Source organism: Fukomys damarensis, unplaced genomic scaffold (assembly GCF_012274545.1).
Source record: "Fukomys damarensis isolate Sample0158 unplaced genomic scaffold, DMR_v1.0_HiC HiC_scaffold_31, whole genome shotgun sequence".
Taxonomy (NCBI): Eukaryota; Metazoa; Chordata; class Mammalia; order Rodentia; family Bathyergidae; genus Fukomys; species Fukomys damarensis.
In genome coordinates, this window is record NW_022900943.1 from 589398 (window position 1) to 605676 (window position 16279).

General features: G+C 38.3%; 1 protein-coding gene across 2 annotated transcripts in view; it reads right to left on the reverse strand.

Moving 5' to 3' along the window:
* Positions 1 to 16279, reverse strand: part of Focad (focadhesin) — a 268590-nt gene that overhangs the window by 217975 nt on the left and 34336 nt on the right. For both annotated transcript variants that reach the window (XM_033757649.1, XM_033757648.1), the window contains exons 5-6: positions 13450 to 13551; positions 2601 to 2805 (exon numbers count right to left, since the gene is read on the reverse strand). In XM_033757649.1, the coding sequence (XP_033613540.1) occupies positions 2601 to 2805; positions 13450 to 13551 (307 nt within the window). The remainder of the gene's footprint in view (positions 1 to 2600; positions 2806 to 13449; positions 13552 to 16279) is intronic.

Here is a 16279-nt window from a genome sequence, read left to right on the forward strand (position 1 = left end):
AAGGTAAAAAGGAATGAATAGAAGACAGAAAAACAAAACAAGGCAGGATTCAGATGGGCTTTTTTAAAGCTTATTTTGTTATGGGAAGACTAGAGACTAATGGATAATTTTGTAAATAAAGGTCAACAGAAGTACTTGCTAAAAACTGGTTGCCTTGCAAAATAAATGTACTTACTACCAAAACATCCAATTAGTTATGGAATGGTCTCCTATCAGAAAGTATGTAAGAAATATTTGTAATAAGCAGGGAACTAGATTAGGCTGCCTCTAAGATCCCTTCCAACTCTGTTTCTTTATTCTAATAAAGCTGATCTATAACGGTGACTAAATGCACTTATACCACTAGTTCCACTAGTTCCAGATGGTTTTTCTCATACATCTCAGTCATATTAATGCAAAAATTCCAAGAAATATTCCAGAATTCATTTCTAATTGTATTTAAGTTCTTCATGCAGAAGAAGGCAAATATCAAACAATAAACACAGAACAAGGTAAAATGGGCACGGTGTAGGAAAATTAGACATTGTGCCTATATATTGCTTTACTTCCTACACAAAACAAAAGCTCTGGAAAAGCCACAGGAGAATTCATTTTAATTAAGTTCTCTTTGCCTTGATTACAGGAAAGCCTATTTATGAGTCACAAAGGAAAGATTCACTCTAGTCACTCCCTGCTAACACAAACTTAAAACAGGTCATCTGTGACTTAAGCAGTCACTTGGAAATATATTCATAGATTCCCTCCATTAGCAGAGCAACATGGTGCTCAAATTCCAGGCAACTGGCTCACCTAACTGTGGGATGGAATAACCTGATAAATGTGTCACTATACTGAAATCACAATGCAATGCAACTTAATTTTTTTAATCTGTGTTTGTAGACATTAGCTCAACTTTCTCTCTCCCCTGAACTCCCTCAGCATTTTATCCATACATCTGTGAACCACCTTTCTTTTTTTTTTTTTTTTGCACCACCGAGCTAAATCCCCAGCCCTGTGAACCAACTTTCATCCATCTACTTTCAGCTGTAAGACTTTATATACTTTTCTAATCTACTCATTACACTGTGGGCTTCTCAAGAGCAGGATCCATCAGGGCTACCACATGCGTCATAAAGAACCAAGTGGAAACTCTAATCTAGCCCTCAGCTTACTAAGCTTGGCATTCTCAGAGATTTATCTGCCTAGAAAACCACCCTTTAAAAAGCTTTTTTTTCCTCACTGAGTTTATTGGTACATTTTAGGTATACAGTACAGTTACATTCATCATTGGGATCTTGTACCTTTACATGACAGGTCTTGGCTCTCATTTTTTCCCCTTGTCCCTGCCCTCCCTTCACCCCCTCCTCCCCTCCCCACCTTCAAACACTTTAATTCCATTTTTACATTTTCTCATATTTTTTTCCTCTCCCTTATTTCCTTTCCCCTACCATTCCCATTTCCCCTACACCTTTAGCTCTTTTCTTCCTATTTCACACTATTATCCCATTAGGATCTTATGTACCATTATAGTTTTTCACACCAGAGAAACTATTCAGTATTTATACATGTGTGACTTAATTTATTTCACTTAGTATATTCTCAATATGTATCCATTTTCCTATGAATGACTCTAATTTCTCATTCTTTATGGCTGAGTAGTATTCCATTTTATAAAAAAACCACATCTTCTCTATCCAGTTTCCAACTGATGGGCAAATGGACTGTTTCCAAGTTTTAGCTATTACACACTGTGCCTCCATAAACATAGGTGCGCATATATCACTGTGGCATGATTCTTTTAATTCTTTTGGAAAGATACCCAACAGAGGGATGGCTGGGTCAAATGGAACCTCCAATCCCAGCTCTCTGAGGTATCTCCATATTGATTTTCACAGTGGTTGCACCAGTCTGCACTCCCACCAACAATGGAGAAGGGTTCCTTTCTCCCCACAACCCCACCCACATTTGTTATTGGTTGAGTTCTTGATAGCCATTCTTTGTGGGGTGAGGTGGAATCTCAGTGTTGTTTTCATCTGCATCTCTCGAATGATAAGTGATGTGGAACATTTTTTCATGTCTTTACTTGCTGCTTTTACTTCTTTGTCTGAGAAATGTCTGTTCATTTCAGAAGTCCATTTTTTAATCGTGTCTTTATATTTGGGCAGGCTGGTTTTTTTTGAGTTCTTATATATTCTAGATAATAGTCCTTTGTCTGAGGAACAGCTGGTAAAAACTTTTTCCCACATTGTAGGTTGTCTTTTAGTTCTGTTGTAATATTTTTGTATAAAAGATTTTTTAACTTACATATTTTCCAGCATCTAGCACAATGAAAGACATAATTCAAAATCTTTCCCTTAATAGTTCTTTCTTAAATGAAGTGTTCATTCCTAATAATCCCAACATGGGTTGGTTTATATTTCTGTGAATTTAGTTAACTAGTAGTGTATATTAATGTTAAGTCTAATTTAGTTCATCTTCTCCAAAAGATTACAAGCATTTCTAGAACCACGACTCTCTGAGTTTGCCAATTCACATAGACTCTAAAACTACTTTACGCATGATAATAATAATTAACACTTACTGGTGCTCATATATAAGGGAAAGAAGATGAAAGCCCTTACCTGCAAGCACGGAATCATGCCACAACACAGGCGAAGTATCTCTTGTTCCAGCATTGATGGTTGTGCAGTATCACAGAGACCCCAAGGTTGAAGCAGAACTTTCAGAAGGGGCAGTCGAAGGTTAGCATATTCTTGTAATTGAAAGGGTTCACAATAAAGATACCAAAGAAATGGTGCCATTATTTGCACATATGAAACTTCGGACCTGCAAAAGTCATGTGATGCTTTTAGCCAGTTACTGAGTCAAGCACAGAATCAAACAGACAAGTGACAAATACCAAATTCTAGTTCATGACATATCACAAATTACTGTACTATCAAGTATCACAACGTTTGATTCTGCTATATCTGCTAATCCCCTAACTAGATCTGTACCAAATAATTCTTTGTGCACTGGGGGAGATGATCCAATACTGGCAGACCATAAGCTAGATGCCAAGGACTGAGAGTCACTTTTTGCACACTAAAAGAGCACCTTCAGTTACCAGGGAGAACATCTTTAGAGTTATAGATGTCAGGATCTACTTACTCTCCAGGAGTATGACACTTGCATGAATTTCTGGGAAAACTCTAGGGGTAAGAATCTTTGTGTAACAAACCCATAAAATGATCCTAATATAATTGTGGTACTGTTAACATTTATAGTATGCCCCACTTTCAGGATTTTGCTTTTCACAGTTTCAGTTGCCCCTCACTCACAGCACAGAAATATTGAGTGGAAAATTCCTGAAATAATCTGTAAGTTGTAAATATACACCTAAGTAGCACGATGAAATTTCACAGTTCTACTCTGTTCCTCTCAAGACATGAATCATCCCTTTGTCTAGGGCATCTATGATGTATATGATACACTAATCACTTAGCAGCCACCTCAGTTATCATATAAATTGTCACAGAATTGACAATGCCTGTTTTGCTTAATTATGACACCAAAACACAAGAGCAGAGATGCTGGCAATTAGTACATGCCACAGAGAAGCTGTAAGAGCCTCCAGTAAGTGGACCGGTGAGATTGTTAAGATCTGTGGTAAATTATTTAATTTTTTCTTTTACATTAAAGAGAGAGTGTCCATTTTGTTGCCCAGGTGGCTCTGAACTGGGCTCCACGATCTTTTTGCCTGTGCCTCCCCAGTAGCTGGGACTCCAGGTGTGCCCCTGTGTCTGACTCTGCTGTTAGTCACTTACTGTGCACTAATCTGTGAAGTAAATGTATGTTCCCCTCAAGCATTCCTGTGTTCAGAGCTGGGTTCTCAGCTCCTTGATGTAAAGGTAATGGAGTCTTCCAAAGTGGAGTCTAGTGGGAGGCACGGAGGTCACTGTAGGCGCTGCCCAGAGAAGAGACTGTGGTGCTTCTCATGGGAGCCCGGAGGTAATTCTATCAAAACCAAGGAGTTATACAAGCCAAACCTCTCCTCACTCACTGCAGAACAACGTGGTCTTTTGCTTCCTCAAGCACTTGCACTTCCACCACCACAGCACCCACCACACAGCCTTCACCAGAGCCAAACAGAACCAGCGCCGTACCCATGAACCTTCAGAACCATGAGCTAAATCAGCCTCTTTTCTCTTTAAAGTTACCCAGCCTGATATTTTGGTATAATAATAAAAACTGACTAAAACTGACAAATACACATCTATGGGCATCAGTATCACCTGTGCTTTTAAGCCCCCACTAGAGGTCTCCGATTATTGTCTCTACGTGGAAATGGAGGGGCTACTGTACTTGCTAACTTGTTAATCTTTACAATGTGCAAATTATTATACTTTAAGTCTGTATACTCATTTGATCATTACTGCAACCCTATGAAATAAAAAGTATTATTATCTCCATTGCATAGATACAGAAACTGAGGAAGAGTTAGGTGAAGTTAATTTTGCCAAGGCTCTCCTCTGAAGCATTTCCACTCAAAGGAGCAAGATTCTACACATCCATGAGTCTTCTTTACATATATTTCATGTCAATTTAGATTTCATTGTATTCTACTAACTTCTTGTCCAAAGCCAATAAAATGTCACAATGACCTTCAAAAATAAGTCTGATCACGTCATTAACCAGCTTAAAATAATTGGCTCTTAAGACAAATATTTATCACAATTCACAAATCCTGATAACCTCTGCTTATCTTTATTCTCATTTCTTGCACTTCTTCTCTCCCCACTGAACTTATCAAACCTTCATGTCTTTAATGAAGCCATCTCAACTTCATCATTGCTACTCCTTCTATCTGTAATACTGCTTTCCTTCCTATTCCTCTTCTCACTCCCTGCCTCATTTCTATCACCCTTTAGTCTTCTGCTTTGCAATGGCAGCCTGACACCCTTTTCTGACACGTGGTCTTGGCCAGGTCCCTGTTATGTGCTTCCACTGCACATGACTTTGTGCCTTTCCATATTTAATATCCATAAGCCAAATGAGGCAGGGCCATAAACCTCCATGTACTGTGCATCACCAGTAACACCACACACTAGGCCTTCAAAGAGATGTGCAGTCAATTCATTAAATCAGTTGCTCTCAATTACATGCATCAATTAAATGCAAAATTTTTATTTTAATATTTTCCATATTTACAGTATTTAAATTAAGGTAAAACACAAGATCAAAGCAGGCATTACCTATTCTTAAGCATACAGTGTAACAGGTAAAATCAGTTCTGTTCTTGAACTAGCGGATAGGAAGTTAAAGCTGCCAAAAGAATGGAATGAAAGGCAACCATTTTTTTGTGGTAGAAATGGCATTTGAATTATGCCCGACCACATAACTGTATAGTAGCACACATTCCACAGCAATGTGACTTCAAAACACCATTCATAAAAATTTAGAAATTACCAGAGAGCACGCGCACACACATACAACCAAACCAGTAAGACTTAATTTTATTCATTCATTCATTTGGCAAAATTTATGAACACCAACCAATCATTCATCTATGTGCTAAAAAATGCAAAAAACAAAAAGATTCATTTTCAGCTCTTAGCATTCACAATCTGAAGGATATTATTATAAACACAAATGTACAATCTATAAAAATCAAATGGACATTTGAGTTCATAATTATTATTGAAACATTTGAAACATTTATTACATCATATACTATTTGTTTGTTGGTTGGTTTGAGACAGGGTCTCACTATGTAGTTCATTCTTAAAATGAACTCATTATATAGCCCAGGCTGGCCTCAAACTTGGAGCAGTCCTCCTGCCTCAGCCTCCTGAGTGCTGGGATTTCAAGTGTGTGCCACAACGCTCAGCTTACCACATCATACACTTTAAAAATCAAAACGATCTTCACAGTTACAGGAATCAGATGATGTATGTATTAGCTGGAATATGAAACAAGAGTTTCCAGAAAAGAGATTTAAGAAACAGTGCTTTCTCATGTCTAATAATGTTTCCCTAAAAAATAAAGACTACCCACTGTCAATAACATCTATGGACAGATTACTGTTTTTCTTCTATTTTGAGATGTTGAAGGTAAAATTCAAGGTTAGTTCATATAGAGATATATATTTCCAAAGTGTTGGTATGATTTTACCATAGAAGCACATTACTGTGCTTCTTTAAGAACAATATACTATTTAAAATCTCTTTGGATTAACCCGTCTTGATTTTATATTCTGCATTTCCATAGTATCTGATGATTAACTATCACTTCAGTAAAGTATGAAACTGCCAGAACTTAGATAGAAAAAGGAAAATAATATTTGACCCAGCCTTCCCTCTGCTGGTTATCTTTCCAAAAGAATTAAAAGAATCATACCACAGTGATATATGTGCACCCATGTTTATAGCGGCACAGTTTGAAATAGCTAAAACTTGGAAACAGCCCATCTGCCCATCAGTTGGAAACTGGATAAAGAAGATGTGGTTTTTCTATAAAATGGAATACTACTCAGCCATAAAGAATGAGAAAGTAATTTATTCATAGGTAAATGGGTACATTTTTAGGATATACTCCTAAGTGAAATAAATAAGTCACTCATATGCAAATATCGAATAGTTTCTCTGGTGTGAAAAACTAAAACAGTACTCAAGATCCTAAAGGGACAATTAGCAATGTGAAATAGGAAGAAAAGGACCAAAGGTGTAGGGACAGTGAGAAGCATAGGGAAAGGGGAATAAGGGAAAAGGAAAAAAATATGAGAAAATGTAAAAATGGAATTAAAAGTGTTTGAAGGTGGGGAGGAGAGGAGGGGGTGAAGGGAGGGTGGCGAACAAGGGAAAAAATGAGAACCAAGACCTGTCATGTAAAGGTGCACGATCCCAGTAATGAATGTAACGGTACTGTATACCTAGAATGTACCAATAAATTCAATTTAAAATAAAAAAGGAAAAAAATAAAAGATGATCTGAAATCTTAAAGCTGTTAAGAACGTTTAAAATATGAACAATTGGCAGCACATGGTGGTGCACATCTGTAATCCCAACCCCCAGGAGACTGCGGCAGGAAGATCACAGGGTGGAGGCCAGCCTGGACTACATAGTGAGTTCAAGACCAACCTGGCACACCAAGCAAGACCCTGTCTCAAACAGAACCAAAAACTGAAGAAGTAAATTAAACATGAACAACTGTCATGGATCTACATACAAGTCCTTTATGTTTATATTCATCACTAAGAGAGACACATAGAAAAGACCTAGAATAAGAAACAACAGACACTTCAGACCCAACTCTACCATGTACCACCTTTCAACAAGTCACTTAATACTGCTCTCCCTAGTTTTTTTACCTGAAAACTAATCTTAGACTAGATAACCTCAAACTATCCAGGCTAGAAGTCCACAGTATCATTGTCAATTTACTTAATACTCAGTTCTTTAAAGGTACAAGTAAAACCTTAACATAGGCCTTCAATAAATGAACGCAGAATTTAATTATAAAAAACCCCCTCCCCAATCTAGCACCAGGACACTCTGAAACCTTGGAACATTTGGCACTATTAAAAATGCACATACGGGCCTGGGATTTAGCTCAGGGGTGCCGCCGCCTGCCACACAAGCACAAGGACCCAAGTTTGATCACTGGTACCAAAAAATAAATAAATAAAAATGCACATAGCCAGACATGGCAGTGCACACTGGTAATATTAGCACTTCGGGAAGCTGAGGCACAGCATCATTAGTTCAAGCCTAGCCTGGGTACCTTAGCAACTTAATAAGACCCTGTCTCAAAATAAAAAACATTCAGAGGCTTAGAGATCTAACTGAATGTACTGCATGGATTTAATCCCAATTACTGCAAAAAAAATTAAATAAATTAAAACTTTAAAAACGTAAATACCTAGTTTAATCAACAATTCCTAACTGGAAAAAAAACAAAATTCAGGTGGTCTTCACATTTTGCCTCCTTCACATAGTAGAAAATCACTACCCATATTTTTATTAAATTACCAACTTGCTACATTACTTCTAAACGGTAAGTTAAACTAAGTTAGCTAATCTAAAATTAAATTTCAAGGAAATAACAGTCTGCTTAAAAATACAACCAAAATTATCAATTTCATCCTGCATAAAATAATCCCATTATGTAAAAGTAGATGGGTGACTGGAATTATTCATTGCAAATAAATATAAAATCATTTAGAACTTCCAAATCACTGTAGATAGCACACTTCAACAACTGAGAATTTAAGTGAACGGAATAAGTAAATAAAAACTTACCAATAAATAAACCAAAATCAACTCATAATCTTTTATTCTTTATGAATAGCTATACAAATTTCATTAAAATAATACCTTCCCAGTCCAAATATAATGCTCCCTTGAGATTTAAATAACCAAACAGTAAATTACCTCATTAACCAAAGCACTGGAAAAGAGATGAATCCCCAAGAATTACCCTAAAATCAACCTTGACACATCTGATACAGCAGCAGCAGTTTTCACAAAGTACCAATCATCCTTAGCAACAGAAAGAAATTTTATTTAACAAATGTTTCTGAAGTTATCTAGGTTTTTTGTTTCTGATGGGAGTTGAACAAAGGCTTATTTGGTAAATATTAATATCTAGCCTCGGAAAGTACAAATCTCAGTAAGAGAAGAGAGGATGGTGATGTTACTTTTGAACTAACTCATTCTATCTTTCTCATGGGCAGCTGGTTACAAGGTCCTATGGACTGGATCCTTTATGTCCTACTTAAAACTGCTATGTTGTCATCTTACTGCCAAACTAGTAGTACTAAAGGATGGGAGCTTCTGGGGAAGAATTAGGTCTCTGGGTATGGGATCAGTACCCTTATAAAAGAAGCACCAAAGTTATCCTGGCTGTGACAATTAACTGCTCTGTCAACTTGAATAAGAAACACCCGGCTTCAGAGGTACCTCGGTTCATGAACTTAATTCTTTCCATGATTCTGTTCACAAACCAAATTGAATGAGAACTGAATCCAATTTCCCCATAAGACTAACACTGAATCTAACCACTGAATTTGACTGGTTCTCATCCACTTTTGCCTGCAAGCAGAATCATGGAAAGAATTAAATTTTTAAACCAAAGTGCCACTGTATATTGGATTAGCATAGTTCCAGGTGTGGCTAAAGACAGGAGATCCAGCATGGGTGTAAGCGGCACCAACCAAAAAGCTTGTTCCCTGAAGGGGAGGAAAAGAGGAATGAAGAAGGAAGCTGCGCCCGTTTCTTCGGAGGAGCTCCAGTCTTCAGCTTCACCTTGGACTCCGTCTCCTGGCCTCCACCTCAGACTTTAGCCTTCAGCCTCCTGTCATGAATTCTTTGGCTCCTTGATACCAACCCCCATGGGACACTACAGTGAGTTCCAGGCCCTCAACCTTTTGACAGGATCCTCCGAATCTCCTGCGCACAAACAGCCCTTTTGCACTCTTCCACACCTGATTCCACAGGCAGCCACTGTAAGCCTGCCTTATAAATCCACATATATTTTTAAATCTTACATCAAATCTGTTTCTCTAGTGAACACTGACCATGTGTAGACACAGTGCAAAGATAGTTATCTGAGAACAAGAAAGTTGATCTCATGATCACTGTATCTGCCAGCACCTTGACATTTCCGGCCTCTGGATCCATGTAAATAAAATTGGGTTTCTTATAAGCCAGATGCTCTATAGCATTTTATTATTTTTATTATAGTACCTCAAAGTGAATAAAATATAAGGTTCCCTGTATCTCCTTAAAACTTTCTGTAACAGTACACCCTTCCTTTAGATAGAAACTCTATCTAAAACTGAAATTATGAAATCAGAAGTGATGTTCTAAGAAACAATATTTACAGAACTTTATAAAACCTGCAGAACAAGAAAATCTGCATATAATTGCTGTGGTGAATGTAACTCAGGCATTATTCAGGGTACTGACCTCATCATGACCTTATGTAGTGGTACGAAGTATGAACTGTTATAAGACAAGCCATTACCTGAGCTCTGCAATTCATGAGTTTCCTTTACAAAAACCCCACCTTTATAAAGCACATAAGATGTGCCAGACATTAATAACAAGAATAATGAAGCACAACACCTACCCTCAAGAAGGTTTCAGTTAATGGGAGGAACTATAAAACTATGTGGTTAGTGTAATGCTAGAAATCACAACTCTAAACTGGGTGTGGTGGCACAGGCCTATAATCCAGCACTCAGGAGGCTGAGCAAGAGGACCATCATGAGTTAGAGGCCAGCCTGGGCTACAGAGCGAGTTCAAAGCCAACCTGAACCACATAGAAAGAGACCTTGTCTCAAAAACCAACCCAAAACAAAACCACAACTGTAAGAGCAAGCAGGAGAGACAGCTAATCCAGCTTACAGTAAGCAAACGCTAAGCAAAGAATATATAAACAGAGACTTAAAATACAGAAATCAGACAGGAAAGGAGTACAATAAGAGTCAATAGACTAAGGTGGATACTAATAAGCTAAAGTATGAAAAGAAGAGAACAGCACTGCTTCCTGGGTGGAACCAAAAAGTAAGTCATTGTACTGCTAAAGCATAAATTTAAGACAAATATGACATAAAACTGGTGATACATATAAGAACCATATCATACACAGGGCCTAGCAAGATATACTAGATTTTATCCTATAGTCCAGGCTTTCAAACTATTTCAGGAACCAAATCTTTTTTTTATCAGTAGGAAGTTTCCATGAGACATTGTGGTGACTATGCTTAATTGACACCTTCATGGGCTTGAGAGCTGCTTAGAGAATGCGTAAGCACACCTCTGGATGTGTTTGGGTGGGCTGAGAGTGTGACCCTGGGCAATATATATGGTCCCAACCCTTCTTCCTGCATGCCATTCCCCTGTTCTGCTTACTGGCCACTATGAACTCAGCAGTTTTACTCTGCCACACACTTCTACCATGTCCTTTCTGCACTGGAACCAGCCCATTCCACTCTGGACTGAACTTTCTGAAACCATGAACCAAATTAAACCTTGCCTCCAACGTTCAGGTTGTGGCATATGTGCTACTGGCTGCTTTTAGCTAGACAGGGTAGTATTTGAAAATTTTAAATTTTTAACTAAAAAGAACCAGTAAAGTTGGGGCCAAAAGAGGTTTGATACTAGCTGAAGAGACTGGTACCATGAAAAAAGACGCCAAGAGCCAGGGATTTAGCACAGTGGTTCTGCCTTCTCTCTCACAAGCACAAGGTCCCGAGTTTGAACCCCCCCCCAAAAAAACAAAGCCAAGTACTTCAAACAAAAACAAGAAGAGCCAGGCATGGTGGTGCACACCTGTAATGCCAGCATTACAGGAGTTCAAGACCAGCCTGGGCTCATAGTGAGTTCCAGGTCAGTCTCAACTACACAGTGAGACCCTATCTCAAAAAACCAAAAATAAACAAACAAATAAAACAAAAACAAGAAGAAAGATACCTTGGGGCATCTCCAGAAATCAGCAAGACCCCACCCACTGCAGGCTGAAGGGTACAAAGATTTAAGAGGAGAGCCCAGGGGCCGCTGCTTGAAAAGGGCCACCTAGGCAATTGGTTCCCTGGGACCAATTTCACCATGCTCAGACATGTAAGCATTCAGAGGCTCCTGTAGCCATGGTACAGGGGGACCTCACTACTGCTCCAGCTGGAGTTAGACTGGCATCATCCACTTGTCATGCATGCAGAATTGAAGAGATGGGTCAGAAAACCTTCCATCCTGATTTCAAAGGAAAGCCTGGAGGCCAGGCAATGTACCTGAGAGAAGAATGCATGAAGCTGTAGGAATGAAATCAAAGATACAGTGGTAACCCTAAGAAGGTGGAGATTCCAGGAATGTGGAAGGTCTTCTGAGGAAAGCTGCAGGCAGCAAATGGAATCAGTCCGAGAGAAAGGCTATACGGGCTACAATAGCAAGGCCATATTGGGGCCACCCAGTGCCTCTAGAACTCACATCTCACTACCACATGCCCTGGTTGCAGGACATGAAGCTACAGGACTTACTGTTTTCTCTACAAGATCACAGTCTTGCTTTGGTCCAATTCTTCTCTATTCTCTTTGTATTCCTCCCTTTTGGAATGGGAATGTTTACCTTGTGGCATTCTATTTGGAGATTAAGTAACTTTTTTTTTAATTGGGTAGATGTTCACAGGTAGGTGGTTCCCTTCCGTCTCAGAGGAGACTTTGACTTGGACTTTTGAGAAATGCTCACATTGCTAAGACTTTCGGGAAGGAATTTTCACACATTGATTGTACATGGGGTAGTTATAACACAGTAGGTGAAATTATAATTTCATGTATTTGGAGATTATAGTTTAAGAAGATGTCTTTGGGTGTCAAGTTGACAATGGGTAGAATGTAGCCAGTTAAGCTTGATTGTCTTGGGAGCCATCTAGGGGTTTAGTAAAGCACACTTCTGGGTGTGTCTGGGTGGATCACAGAGGCACCGGCCTTGGGTACTATATCTAGTCCCTGTGCCCTTTCTCCTAGTGTATGGCTTTGCTTCCTAGATACTCTTCTACTATGGTGTTCCCACCTTGCAGACAGCTAAATATGGACCAAATCTTCTGAAGCCTTGAACCAAATAAAACTTTCCTCCAAGTTACAGATGTCAGGTAACAGGAAAGCTGAATAATACAAGTATTGACAAGGAAGTTCTATAACAATCATGCTGAAGGAATGAGGAACATCCTGTTGCTTACCAGAGATACAGCAAATACAGTTTGGAAATCATAACTCTGGTAATCCTTGCAAAGAAGCAATATAGTAAGATTTGACCTCTTGATATTCTGATGAATGTTCAGAGAAGAGATATCAGCAGGAGAAGACTGGAGCAAAGACAGTGTTACAAACGACTGATATCACCACAGCAAAAGATGGTGAGGTCTTGAACTAGTGCCATGTTGTAAGGATAGAAGAGAAATAAATAACCCAGAGGTCCATCAGGAGGCCTGAACGATGCTAAAATGCACATCTCGTGGCTAGCAGAGCCCACCTGGCAGTATTACCTGATCCCAATTGGCAGGTATCTAATAAATAGGTCAATTTATTAAACAATTTCCAGGGAGAAGAATCTACCCTCCTATATGTATTGTGTAACAGTTTACTCAACTTTCCTATCATTAACTAATGTTTACCTACTACAATAATAACTTTTGTGTTCAACATTTCAACAACCAATAAATCTTGCAGAATTTTTTCTTTGAAAGAGAACAGAAAACAATTAGCTTTGAGACATTTCTTTAAAAGAAAATAGTACAGTCATAGCAGAAAGAAAGAAAGAAAGAAAGAAAGAAACAAACAAACAAACAAACAAACAAACAAACAAACAAAGGGACAGGGACAGGGACAGGGACAGGGAAAGGAAAAGAAGGCAGGCAAAGAAGCTGAACCAAGCCAGCCAGCCCAGCTCTAAAATTAATATAACCATTCTGTCCCTCTCATTCATTCTACTTTACCTTTCAGGGCATTGCTGGAAAAAGGCTGTCAGCTGCTGCAGAAGTACTGGCCAGCAATCAGGTCTGTGTTCAAGCACAGTGATCAAAGGCTGAGGATGATTTCTGCAAAACACAGAAACTCACATTGGAAGCTGTCGTTTCAAGACTACACATTCTCAATATCCAAACATAGCAAAAAAAAAAGAAAAGCCAACACCAGCTAGAGACTCTTTCTAGGATTCATAATAGTCATGAAACTATCACTTTCTGCATTACAGAGTTCATTCATTAGAAATGGCTTCCTATTCTTTTATCTAATTGTTGTTGTTGTTTTTGCATAAAAAAAAATGAACCTGGCACCTCAGAGATCTAAACTGGAGAACAGATTCTGTAATTTTATACAGTAGCTGTCTTTGGCCAAGGTCCTGAATCCAGTAGCTCTCTGAAATCCACCCCTTGATTCCTTCCCTTCTTAGAGGTCACAGGCCACCGCACCTTCTGCTACTGTTCTCCTTCCAAACCTGGAATCTTCCATTTCCTCTAGCATTATTCCCACTTGCAGGTACTATCTCTCCTTTACTCTGTTTCCATTTACTGCCTCCTTCTCATGCATGCTCCTGTGTTATTGTGGGATATTTAAGATGAAGGTAAAAGAAAACATTCTTCTCATCTCAAACAATAAAGCATCCATACTGAAACTGTCTGCAATCCCTTTTGAATGGGGATAAATTATTTTTCGTTGGAGTTATACATTGAGTTATACATATTAAATGTAAGATCTAAAATCTGGAAGATTCTCAAAGAATGGGGCTAAACTAAGGGAAGAAAAAAAACACAACCACAAGTTATTTTAAATAGCTCAAAAAGCCTGCTATCAACTGTAAATTTATCAATTTTTAAACTATGAATTACAATATATGAAGGTTTCATTTACTATTGATGTAATTTTTCTCTCCAAAGAAATTTTAAAATAAAATTTGAAATGTTCATTGTAAAACATTCAAATGCAGAAATAATATTTTAACACAAAAAGAACTACCTATAAGTACAATATTTTCTGTAGCCTTAATTTTTAAGCCAGAAATACATATCCAGCAAGATTCTTTTTTAAAATCAGACTATCGGGGTCAAGGATGTGGCTCAGTGGCACAGCACCTGACTGGTAAGTGCAAGGTCCTGAGTTCAATCTTTGGTACCAAAACAGAAAAATCAGACTATCAGCTACATATAAATGCTATTTTATTTTTCAAATATTTACTTTTTGCAATGCTGGGGATTAAACCTAGGGCTGTATACAAGCATGGTAAACACTACCTCTGAGTTACATCTCCAGCCCCCAAATCATTTTCAGGACTGTCCTCTTGATGATTCTCAAAGTGTGATGACTTTATCAGCAACATCAGCATCACCTAGAAATTCTCAGGGCACAGCTCAGACCTAATAAACAGTCCTCCAGAAAATTCCAATACACTGCTGAACAGTGGTTCTCAGCCTTGCTGCAGGCTAGATTATCTGTGACGCTCTTAATACCAACAGCCAACCTCAGACACCTTGGCACTGCTAGGAATGGAACTGGTACATTAGCAATATTTTAAAATTCTACAGGTAATTCTCATGTATTGCTGAGGTTGAAAATTTCTACAAGAAAAATAAAACACTGAAAGAAGATGTCAAGGGTAGGATATTTTCTTGTTATTTTCTCTTTTAAAAACAGAAAAGTGGGCCAGGCTGGAGATCTAGCTCAGTGGTACTGTTGCCTGTCTCACAAGCTCAAGAACCCAAGTATGATCCACAGTACAAAAAAAAAAAACAGAAAAGTAATACATCTAAACCATGGAACATTCAGGTTAAACACCTCTCCAATGCTCCTACACAATGTTTGAAGAGTGTGATGCTATCTCCTTACCTCCTCTTCCAGCTCACCACCAGATGAGGCACTCACTTCACATGCCTGCAGCCTCCTCTATGTTAAAGCACAGGCTACTTCTCATGGACAGATGACAACCAATGCCCAAACTCAAAAATCAGATCAAAACTGTACTTCCAAACCCTACAACCTTGACACTTAAGCGCATCTAGAATCTACTTTCACTCTAGTTGCTACAGATATTAAAAACAAATACTATAGGGCTGGGGATCTAGCTCAGTGGTGCCACTGTCTGCCTCCCAAGCACAAGGTCCAGAGTTCGTTCCACACACAAAAAAAAAACAAAAACAAAAAAACCTATAAATCCTAAAAAACACTCTGGGACTTCACAGCATATGAATGTCTTAGGCTGAAAGTTCAACAGATCATGTTCAGTTAAAACCTCCAAATTAAAAAGAAAGATTGGCAGCTACAATAGTGTTGCTACAGTTTCTTCTTCTGATAAGCACCATATTGTTAGGAACACCAAACAGGATCATTCATTGATCTCCAGCTCATGGTGGCCTTTATGGATATTTAAAAAGAAAGCTCAGCACAAAATTTCTGAGTAATCATGAAGCACTGAAGTGCTTTTCAATATTCTTCTAAATTATCCCCTTCCTCTTCCTACCCTTACTCAAAAGAAACAAAACAAAACAAAACAAAAAACCCTAACAAACAAACAAACAAAAAAAACTACTAAGGGTCTCAGAACATGAAGCTTTGTTCCAATTAAATAAGGTCAAAGGAATTAAGAGATTGTAATTTTAAAGTAGAAATAGAAATAATACACATGCATGCAACTCTATTATGATGTGAGTTCTACTCTACTCACTCTGAGACTCACTCTATATCTGCTGTGAAGCACAAGCCCTGTTTTGTCAGTTATCGAATTTAAAAGATTCTATTTCACATCTTAAACTCTAAAAATGAGAGCAGAACACA